At 40.0% G+C, this 10,500-nt stretch overlaps 1 protein-coding gene across 2 annotated transcripts in view; it reads right to left on the bottom strand.

Annotated features, from left to right (window-relative positions):
* Positions 1-4,218: 4,218 nt before the first annotated feature.
* LOC104994337 (cytochrome b-c1 complex subunit 6, mitochondrial) overlaps positions 4,219-10,500 on the bottom strand; it is a 9,310-nt gene continuing 3,028 nt past the window's right edge. Inside the window, exons 2-4 of one of the 2 annotated variants that reach the window (XM_010847872.1) lie at positions 8,160-8,186; positions 7,264-7,425; positions 4,219-4,429 (exon numbers count right to left, since the gene is read on the bottom strand). In XM_010847872.1, coding sequence (XP_010846174.1) covers positions 4,397-4,429; positions 7,264-7,425; positions 8,160-8,186 — 222 coding nt within the window. In that variant the 3' untranslated portion in view covers positions 4,219-4,396. The other variant, XM_010847871.1, reaches the window with a different exon arrangement.

Raw genomic sequence — 10,500 nt, 5'->3', positions numbered from 1 at the left:
TTATTGTGATCCACACAGTAAAAGGCTTTGGCATAGTCAATAAAGCAGAAATAGATGTTTTTCTGCAACTCTCTTGCTTTTTCGATGATCCAGCAGATGTTGGCAATTTGATCTCTGGTTCCTCTGCCTTTTCTAAAACCAGCTTGAACATCTGGAAGTTCATGGTTCACTTATTGCTGAAGCCTGGCTTGGAGAATTTTGAGCATTACTTTACTAGCGTGTGAGATGAGTGCAACTGTGTGGTAGTTTGAGCATTCTTTGGCATTGCCTTTCTTTGGGATTGGAATGAAAACTGACCTTTTCCAGTCCTGTGGCCACTGCTGAGTTTTCCACATTTCCTGGCATATTGAGTGCAGCACTTTCACAGCATTATCTTTCAGGATTTGAAATAGCTCAACTGGGATTCCATCACCTCCACTACTTTGTTCATAGTGATGCTTTCTAAGGCCCACGTGACTTCACATTCCAGGATGTCTGGCTCTAGATGAGTGATCACACCATCGTGATTATCTTGGTCATGAAGATCTTTTTTGTACAGTTCTGTGTTCTTTAGAAGGGAAGGCAATGACACCCCACCCCAGTACTCTTGCCTGGAAAATCCCATGGACGGAGGATCCTGGTGGGCCGCAGTCCACGGGGTCGCTAAGAGTCGGACAGGACTGAGTGACTTCACTTTCACTTTTCACTTTTATACATTGGAGAAGGAAATGGCAACCCACTCCAGTGTTCTTGCCTGGAGAATCCCAGGGACAGGGGAGCCTGGTAGGCTGCCGTCTATGGGGTCGCACAGAGTCAGACATGACTGAAGCGACTTAGCAGTAGCAGTAGCAGTAGCAGTAGCAGTTTTCTTTAGAATAGTGCAATTCATGTTATAAGAACAAGTGACATCTACCATCTTTTCATCTCACCCCACTCTCAATTATTTTCACTTTTGTTTCCATTGTTATTGTTTGGTGCTTCTTAGCAGTACCAGCTACATCACTGCTGCTTTTATACTTGCTTCTGGACATCCTGTGCTTGAAATAGATTCTGTACTGCTGTGCTCTATACAGTACTATACAGTACACAGAAACACCACCACTTGTAGAGGATGCATGCATGTGACAATGTGTGCCAGACATGTGAACTTACATACAAACACATGTTTACATCTTTGAAAGTTCAAAACTTGAAGGTTCATATGTACGGAACTTATTATATATGGGTATTTGGGAGGATTATACATAACTGTTAAAGTGGGTTCTAAGTCAGAAGTGGCTGGAAGATGCTGGCCATCCCTGTAGCTAGGATAATAGGCTCAAAGAGCTTCTAGATTAAAGTAGCCCTTTGCCCCATATTTCCAAACACAATCCTTCAGATTCTCAGAAGCTCCATTACCATGTATGCCTGTGAAGCCTGAGTCTTGCAGGCTATATTGAATATCAGTCTGCTGATTATTTCTGAAGCACAAAGCACTGATTTCTGGCATGGCTCACTTTCTGTGTATGACTATTTACTACTATATAGGTCTTTCTCATGTGCAAACTAAAGGTTGCAAACAAGTGAGCTAAAGCCCCAGCCCATAGGTGTGTTTTATTTAGCCTAATGCTTTGAAAAGTTAGTTGTTCACATTTAACAACAGAGAGATTTCACATAAAACAAGTGATCTGGCAACACTGCTTGTGCCTTTCTACAAAGCAACAGTTGACTGCAGTATAAAGGCAATTTTCCAGGGCCTGGAGGGCCTGTTTCCCTCATTCATCACTCAGATGCAACTTCTAGTCCTCTGCTGTCTAACATAGTAACCACACACGACTATTGAATATAAATTAATTCAAAGTTCAGTTCAGTTCAGTCACTCAGTCGTGTCCAACTCTTTGTGACCCCATGAATCGCAGTACGCCAGGCCTCCCTGTCTATCACCATCTCCTGGAGTTCACTCAAACTCACATCCATTGAGTCGGTGATGCCATCCAGCCATCTCATCCTCTGTCGTCCCCTTCTCCTCCTGCCCCCAATCCCTCCCAGCATCAGAGTCTTTTCCAATGAGTCAGCTCTTCTCATGAGGTGGCCAAAGTACTGGAGTTTCAGCTTTAGCATCATTCCTTCCAAAGAACCCAGGACTGATCTCCTTTAGAATGGACTGGTTGGATCTCCTTGCAGTCCAAGGGACTCTCAAGAGTCTTCTCCAACACCACAGTTCAAAAGCATCAATTCTTCGGTGCTCAGCTTTCTTCACAGTCCAACTCTCACATCCATACATGACTACTGGAAAAACCATAGCCTTGACTAGACGGACCTTTGTTGACAAAGTAATGTCTCTGCTTTTCAATATGCTATCTAGGTTGGTCATAACTTTCCTTCCAAGGAGTAAGCGTCTTTTAATTTCATGGCTGCAATCACCATCTGCAGTGATTTTGGAGCCCAAAAAATTAAGTCTGACACTGTTTCCACTGTTTCCCCATCTATTTCCCATGAAGTGATGGGACCAGATGACATGATCTTTTCAAAGTTAATTATAATTAAATAAAATTTAAAACTCAGTACCTCAGTCACATTAGCCACATTAGCATATTGGACAATACAGAAGAGAACTTTGTCGTCACTGCACACTGCTCTATTGAACAGTGCTGACCTAGCCTGTCTCCCCAATTGGAACAGGGAACATTTTTGCCTATCCCTTAGGCTACATAGCTTAGTGGTAACTGTGGAGCCTTATCACAATTTACTGTTTTTATGGGGAAATGTGCCAAGTTCTAACTCTAGACATAGGCTTATGGATGGTTCACAGGACTACAAGTTGGCCTCTATTCCACATGCTTGGAACTTACTACAATGTTTTTGTTTTTAATAATTCTAAGCTTTAACATTGATTAAGTCACTGACATCTAATTCAGACTCCATTTAAGTTTTACCAACTGTCCCAGTAATACCCTTAACAAAAGGATCCAGGTTAGAGTCACATGTTGCATGTGTTGTCTCTCTAGTCTCCTGTGTGAAATGGTTCAGCCATCTTGACTATCACACCCTTGACACAAGTAAGGATTATTTTGTACAATGTACTATTTTATAGAATGTTCAATTTACCTGGTTGGATTTATCTTACCTGTATCTTACAGGAATCTGTGATGCTGTGTTCTTCTCATTGCTGCCTGTAAGAGGTCCATTTATCTGTCCCATTATTGGTGATGTCAGCTTTCATCCGTCTGCTAGACTTCTCCAGTGTACTTTCTCTAATAAAATAATTATTATATATCCCCTTCTCATCAAGCTTTCAGTTGATTCGCTTTATATAATTAGTATGATTCATGGATTTCTGCTTTATTCAGTGTTATAATCCAGTACTTTTCATGTTTTTGATGCTCAAGTTGTCCCAGATTTGGCTAGCGGTTTTTATGTACTCTTGATATGTCCCTATCATTCTTTGAGCACTTCCTTCTCTCTGAATCAAATGTTCAGGTTTATCTTATACTTTCCCCACCCCAGGCTTGGAATCACCCATTTCTCCAAGAAGCCCTGGATCCTTTGACTGGATAATAAAGCCCTCTTTATGGGTCAAGGTGAAGAATGTATATATTCCCTACATATACACATTGGCATCTGTATTTACTTACATTGAAATTTGTGTTTATTTAGTTCATACCAATAAGAACACTGCAGGCTTCATTCTGGTTTTTTCCTCTTCTATATTTGCAACTCCATTCTCTGCTAGATCTCATTATCTTTAATATATCTACTTACTGGATCAATTCCCCCTGTATCTATGTACCCAATCTCCCATTGCCAGCACTGCCTGGCCAGATCCTCTTTCCTCACCCTGTTTAGACTCCACTACCCCTCTCCACTCTCCCTTAAAAACAGTATTTTTAAAGAAAAGCAATCTTGTTGGACACTGAAACCAAAAACTGTTTGCTGTTATTTTTTTGGCTGTGCTGCATGGCTTGCAGGATCTTAGTTCCCTGACCAGACACTGAACCTGTGCCCAACTGCAGGGGAAACTCAGAGCCCTAACCACTGGACTGCCAAGGGAATTCCCAAGACACTTTTGAGATTAAAAAAACTTTGATATGAACTGAGTATTTAATGATGTTAAGCAATTAGTGTTACAAATGCCATCAAAGTAAAAATTTTTAAAGTCCTTATTATTGCTAGGTAATGAGTACATGGGAGTTGATTATTCTTCTATCTATCCTCATGCTTAAAATTTTTAAATAAAAAAAAAAAGACAGAAGGCAAGACTGCTGATCACTAGACTTTATTAAGATGAAATCACTGATAATTACACAGAAATTACTTGCCTAAGCCAAAATCCTTGAGATTCACATGAACTTAGTTACACAAATAAACATCATGTTCAAAACTGAGAAAATATCCCAATGCCCAGGTGATGAAGGCTGGGGTGAACAAATATGCACACTTATTTCAAGCTGTTAAACAGTTTGTGGGCCACCTAGATGGGGGAAAGAAAAGAATGTCATCAACTGGCATGTTTAATGTCATGAATTACAATGCTTTTCGTAACCTGGAGCAGCACTGCCTCTTCCCTTAGCACTCACCTTCTCACACTCTTCTTGAGCCCTAGTGAACTCCCCTCAATTACCGGAATACTATCTTCTTAACTGGGAATCTTTTTCCCACTTTTTCATCTTTTAATTTTCCTTTAAAACCTAACATTACATATTTAGGTTTTAACAAGCTCCTGTCCTTCCTGTCTTTCCCAAAGAAACTTAGGACTCCCAATCACAGTGCTTACTAATTCAACAAATATTTATAAAACATCTACTATGTGCCAGATACCGTTCTAGATGCTGAGTCACTACAGTAAACAAGACAATATCTGTGTCCTATAGAACTTAAGAGAACAATGAGAGAAATATACATATAACTTCTGGTAGTGATAAATGCTGAGAAAAATAAAATGGTGGGGGGAAGGAAGAGCAACTTTAAATAGAAGGTTCAGTAAAGGGCATCCTGAAGTTATACCCAGGAGATTTACCAGTTTACTAACCATTCTACTTCTGTCTCCTGTGCTGGCTTATAATTCAGTGAAGGGGACCACGCCCATCTCATTCCCCGATCTTAAGCCAGTTTTGACTCAAAGTATTTAAATAACATTCACCATTTTAATAATTTTAAGCAATTCATTTGTGTAGCCTTAAGTAATTATGGTGTTGGAGAAGACTCTTGAGGGTCCCTTGGACTGCAAGGAGATCCAACCAGTCCATTGTAAAGGAGATCAGTCCTGGGTGTTCATTGGAAGGACTGATACTGAAGCTGAAACTCCAATACTTTGGCCACCTCATGCAAAGAGTTGACTCACTGGAAAAGACCCTGATACTGGGAGGGATTGGGGGCAGGAGGAGAAGGGGACGACAGAGGATGAGATGACTGGATGGCATTACTGACTCGATGGACATGAGTTTGAGTAAACTCTGGGAGTTGGTGATGGACAAGGAGGCCTGGCGTGCTGCAATTCATGGGGTCGCAAAGAGTCGGACACGACTGAGTGACTGAACTGAAGTAACTCACGTTCTACAACCATCAACCTCCAGAACTTTTTCATTTTCCCCAACTAAAACTCTATACCCATTAAATAAAGGCAACTACCATTCAATTTTCTACCTCAATAAATCGGACTACTCTAGGTTCCTCATATAAGTGGAATATTTGTTCTTTTGTTTTTGATTGATTTCACTTAGCATGTTTTCAAGGTTCACCTATGCTGTAGTATGTCAGTTTCCTTCCATTTTAAGGCTCAATAATATTCCATTGTATGTACATACATTTTGTTTATCCACTCCACCAACAGACATGTTTTTTGAGTAAAGTACTTATTTCTTTTTTTTGCCAAATAATATTCCTTTATGTGGATACATGAAGTTTTATTTATCAGCTGATGGACATTTATATTGTTTCCAACTGTGCCTGTTATGAATAATGCTTCTATGAATATTTGTGTACAAATTTGGGTAGAGATGTTTTCATTTGTCTTGGGTGTACACCTAGGAGAACTGCTGGGTCATATGTTAACTCTAAGTTTAACCTTTTGAAGAACTGCCAGACCTTTCAATAAGGCTATACCAACATACATTCCCATAGGCAGTGTATATGAGGTTTCTAGTTTTTCCACATCACCAACACTTATTTCTTAAGATATAAAAAGCAATATATAAGTGTTTTGTTTATAAACTTTCCCTCTTTCCACTAAAATCATGGGAAAAAAGCTATATGAATAATTATAAACTAGAGGATGGATAAAATATGAATATACATCAATGGAAAGGAATATAATGCTCCTTCATATTTTATATGTAAATGTGTTGTTATAATTTCATTTTGTTTAAAAATGTTAGTTTATATAAGAAAACATGTTTATCTCTAGATAGTATGACTTCAGTTGGATTTTTGTTCTTATATATATAAAAAAAAATTCCAGGCAATTCCTTGGCAGTGGGTCCAATGGTTGTTTAGAATTCCATACAGCACACACAGGATCTATCCTTGGTCAGGAAACCCTACAAAATGTGCAACACAGCATGGCCAAACAAATTTTCTTTTAACTGTTAGAATGTGTTTATAGGAGCTGTGTACGAATGTGTGTGCATATGCATTTCTGTGTTTGCACTGTATGTTATAGAATTTAAAAACCTAAGTTGGGATTGTTGAAGCATAAATTATGATAGTGGAGGTCCTTAACTATTTTGTGGGGAGTTATTTATCGACCCCTTCACCCATTTCTCCCCATATTTTTTTATTATAGCCATCTTGAGGTGTGAAGGGGTATCTCATTGTGATTTTGATTTGCATTTCCCTGAGAACTAATGGTGTTAGGCATCTTTTCATATGCTTATTAGCCACCCAATCAGTTTTAACATAAACAATCAAATCAAACTTTGCCTACCCTGTACTTTATTAAAATACCTTACTGTTACATATGTAAGGGAGTCAAAAACAAGTTTAAAAAAAAAATTTTTGTACCAACTATTATGTATAAGACACACTGGAGGATATATACTGAAGAATAGCCTTTTGTACTTAACATACAGAATCCAGTTTCCCTACTGCTTAGCAGTTTAAACTGGAACATCACATCTCTTTTCTGAGCCTCAGTTTTTTATCTGTAAAATGGGAATAGTTATCTTCAGTGAATCAGAGGATTATGTAAGATTATGTATGCAAAATGCTCAGCACTGTCCTGCCCCTAGGATGGAAAGAAAGGTGGTCATCACCAAGTCTTCCCTGGCCACTGTAAGCTTTCCCCTTCTGGACTTTAGGCTGACTTACACAATGGTCCCTTGCATGCAAGAAATCCAAGAGCTCCTCTGTGCAGTCCTCCTCTGTCTGTGACCTGGAGGATACACGCTCATCACAGAGCTCGAGCCGCTCCCGAGCCTTTACACATTTCTCCAGCTGCTCGCATTGCTCTCTCACTGTTGTTAGGGGATCCTAAGAGAGAAACACACACCCACACAAAAACAAAATGGGGATTTTAGGAGACCCACAAACCACATGCTTTAATACAACCACCAAACCAAGGTGCTGTCTCTGAATTACCGTGCAGAAGGCCACCTGGCAGAGCCACACTGCCGCCAGAAAGAGCAGAATGGGGTCTCCCATTTAATTCTGATGCTAAGTAGAAGGGGAAAGTTTCACATTCCTGCCTTCCAGAGTTGCCAGTATGCACTGAAAGCCTCAGTCCTATCTGAAAAACAAGGTGATAAAGGAAACCTGGCCAAACTTGAAGGACATCTAGAGGAGGCCTGCCTTGTTTATTATCACATCATTTGGGGATATATAATGTCTGTGAATTTTAATTCCCCTCAATAGACAACTGGCCTATGCACCCCAGCTGACCACCTACAAAGGCAATGTTAACATGGAGAAGGATCATTTAAGATTCCTTCTAGAATTCCTTATTAGACCACAAAGAGCACATGGTTGAGTACCAGGCCTTCAAGATGCTACTCTGCTCTCTGATACCATGATTGTAGAAGCCCCAAACCCAGAAAAGTGTCAGCCTCCCAGGCCCACATGCCAGAAAAACTGAACAGGAGTATTAAAGGATTTTTCCATTCCCATTCTCTCCAAGGTGTTGAGTATCCTTAAAATGCTCTTAAGAGTTTCATGAAACTCAAAACTTTCTTTTACTGAGATGGTTCCAAACCTGAGATAGCTCTTACCACTAATTCCTCCTCCTCCTCTTCCTCCTACAAAATAAGAACAAAAACAATGTCAGCAGCAATTTTATGACATATATATTCACAATCATAGTGATGTTGTAATTACTGAGCATAGACGGTATTAATCATGTTTTAAATTTTTCTATATTTTATGGTGTTTTGACACTTTAGGGGCCTTGTTAATCCTGGAGACAGCCCCTCCCAGGGCTGCCTAATTTCTAGAGTTGGCAAACAACTTGCCAGGGGGCACAAATTTCAAAGAAACCAATCCAAAACCCTTCTTACCATCTACCTTTATCTAACTTTCCTACACTAAACCAATTATTGCCCCTGTACTAATCACATCAGGGCTAAGTACCAAACAAAAAGGGACCAGCCCAAAGTCAACAGCCTATTAAATTATCCAGTCTTAAACTTGCCAGTATGTCCAGGCTGGATATTGTCACCCTGCTTATTTAACTTATATTCAGAGTACACCATGCGAAATGCCAGGCTGGATGAAGCACAAGCTGGAATCAAGACTACCAGGATTAATATCAATAATCTCAGATATGCAGATAACATCACCCTTATGGCAGAAAGTGAAGAGGAACTAAAAAGCCTCTTGATGAAGGTGAAAGGAGAGAGTGAGAAAGCTGGCTTAAAACTCAACATTCAAAAATGGAAGATCATGGCATCCAGTCCCATCACTTCATGGCAAATAGATGGGGAAACAATGCAACCAGTGACAGATTTTATTTTCCTGGGCTCCAAAATCAATGAACATGGTGACACCAGCCATGAAATTAAAAGACGCTTGGTCTTTGGCAGAAAAGCTATGGCAAACCCAGACAGAGCATTTAAAAGCAGAGACCTTACTTTGCCGACTTAAGTCCATATAGTCAAAGCTATAGTTTTTCCAATAGTCATGTATGGATGTGAGAGTCAGACCATAAAGAAGGCTGAGAGCCAAAGAATTGTTGCTTTTGAACTGTGGTGTTGGAGAAACTCTTTAGAGTCCCTTGGACTGCAAGGAAATGGACTACAAGAAGATCAAACCAGTCAATCCTAAAGGAAATCAAGCCTGAATATTCATTGGAAGGTCCGTTGCTGAAGCTGACGTTCCAATACTTTGCGCATCTGATGGGAAGAAGAGACCCACTGGAAAAGACCCTGATACTGGCAAAGATCGAAGGCAGGAGAAGGGGACAACAGAGGACAAGATGGCATCACCAACTCAATGGACATGAGTTTGAACAAGCTCAGGAAGACAGTGAAGAACAAGGAAGCCTGGCATGCTGCAGTCCATGGGGTTGTAAAGAGTCGGACACAACTGAGTGACTGAACGACAACAAAACTTGCCAGAACATGGCTATCCTGCCTCACCTAGTCCTTCTTCTGCTCCTGATAGGGCCTTGGCACCTCCCCATGTGGCCCTGGTGGTATGGCCTGCCCTCTTCTCTTGGGAACTATAGTCAGTCAGCTCAGTCGCTATATATATAGTCAGAAACTATAGTAATAAACTTCATTCAAAAACAGTTGTCTTATCTTGATTATGCTTTGAAGAAGGGTAATTGATATCATACTAGACAGGGTCACTGATATAAACAACTTTACAGGTTATACAATTTAAATAATTTTAAAATAAATTATAAAGTAGTTTAAATTAAAAAAAGTTGTCTCCATGCTTGTAACCTTACCTTACCTTACCTGATTAAAACAAGTCCTGAGTATGTTTAAACAAGGACACACAATCTCATGTTCATTAGCAACAAACTTAAGTGTGTACAACACTCTAAAAGTTTATGCACTTTATATCTGTAATGATTTGACTAATTACAATAGACCCTTAAGGGGCTCCCAGTTCAGTAATAACAAGCACTAATCAAACATTTTCTGATATAGATTCAAGCTGTCACAGTAAAATTGCCGTATCAATTTTAATGTATAGATTTTGCAAATACCATACTATATGTACTACCTAACCGTATCTATAATATCTGTCATATATTTATGCTCATTAAATGTTTTAATTATGGGGGGGGAAAAAAAAGATTCAGGGACTTCCCTGGTGGTCCAGTGGTTAAGAATACATCTTGCAATGCAGGGGATCCAGGTTCAACTCCTGATTGAGGAAATAAGATCCCACGTGGCTCAAGGTCAACTAAACCCACCTGTTGAAACTACTGCACCTGCGTGCTCTGGAACCCACATGCAATGAATATCCCAGCGTGCAGCAACTAAGACCCAGTGCAACCAAATTAATCAGTCATTCAAGTTGTCAACTGTTCATATGGGGGTGGGGTGGGGTGTCAACTGTTCATATGGGGTGGCTGCCTGGGACTTGGGAGGTGGCCAGGGA

The sequence above is a fragment of the Bison bison genome, unplaced genomic scaffold (genome assembly GCF_000754665.1).
Source record: "Bison bison bison isolate TAMUID 2011002044 unplaced genomic scaffold, Bison_UMD1.0 scf7180017864256, whole genome shotgun sequence".
Lineage (NCBI taxonomy): Eukaryota > Metazoa > Chordata > Mammalia > Artiodactyla > Bovidae > Bison > Bison bison.
Note: the sequence above shows the minus strand (reverse complement) of the source record. Positions and strands in the feature narration are given on the sequence as shown.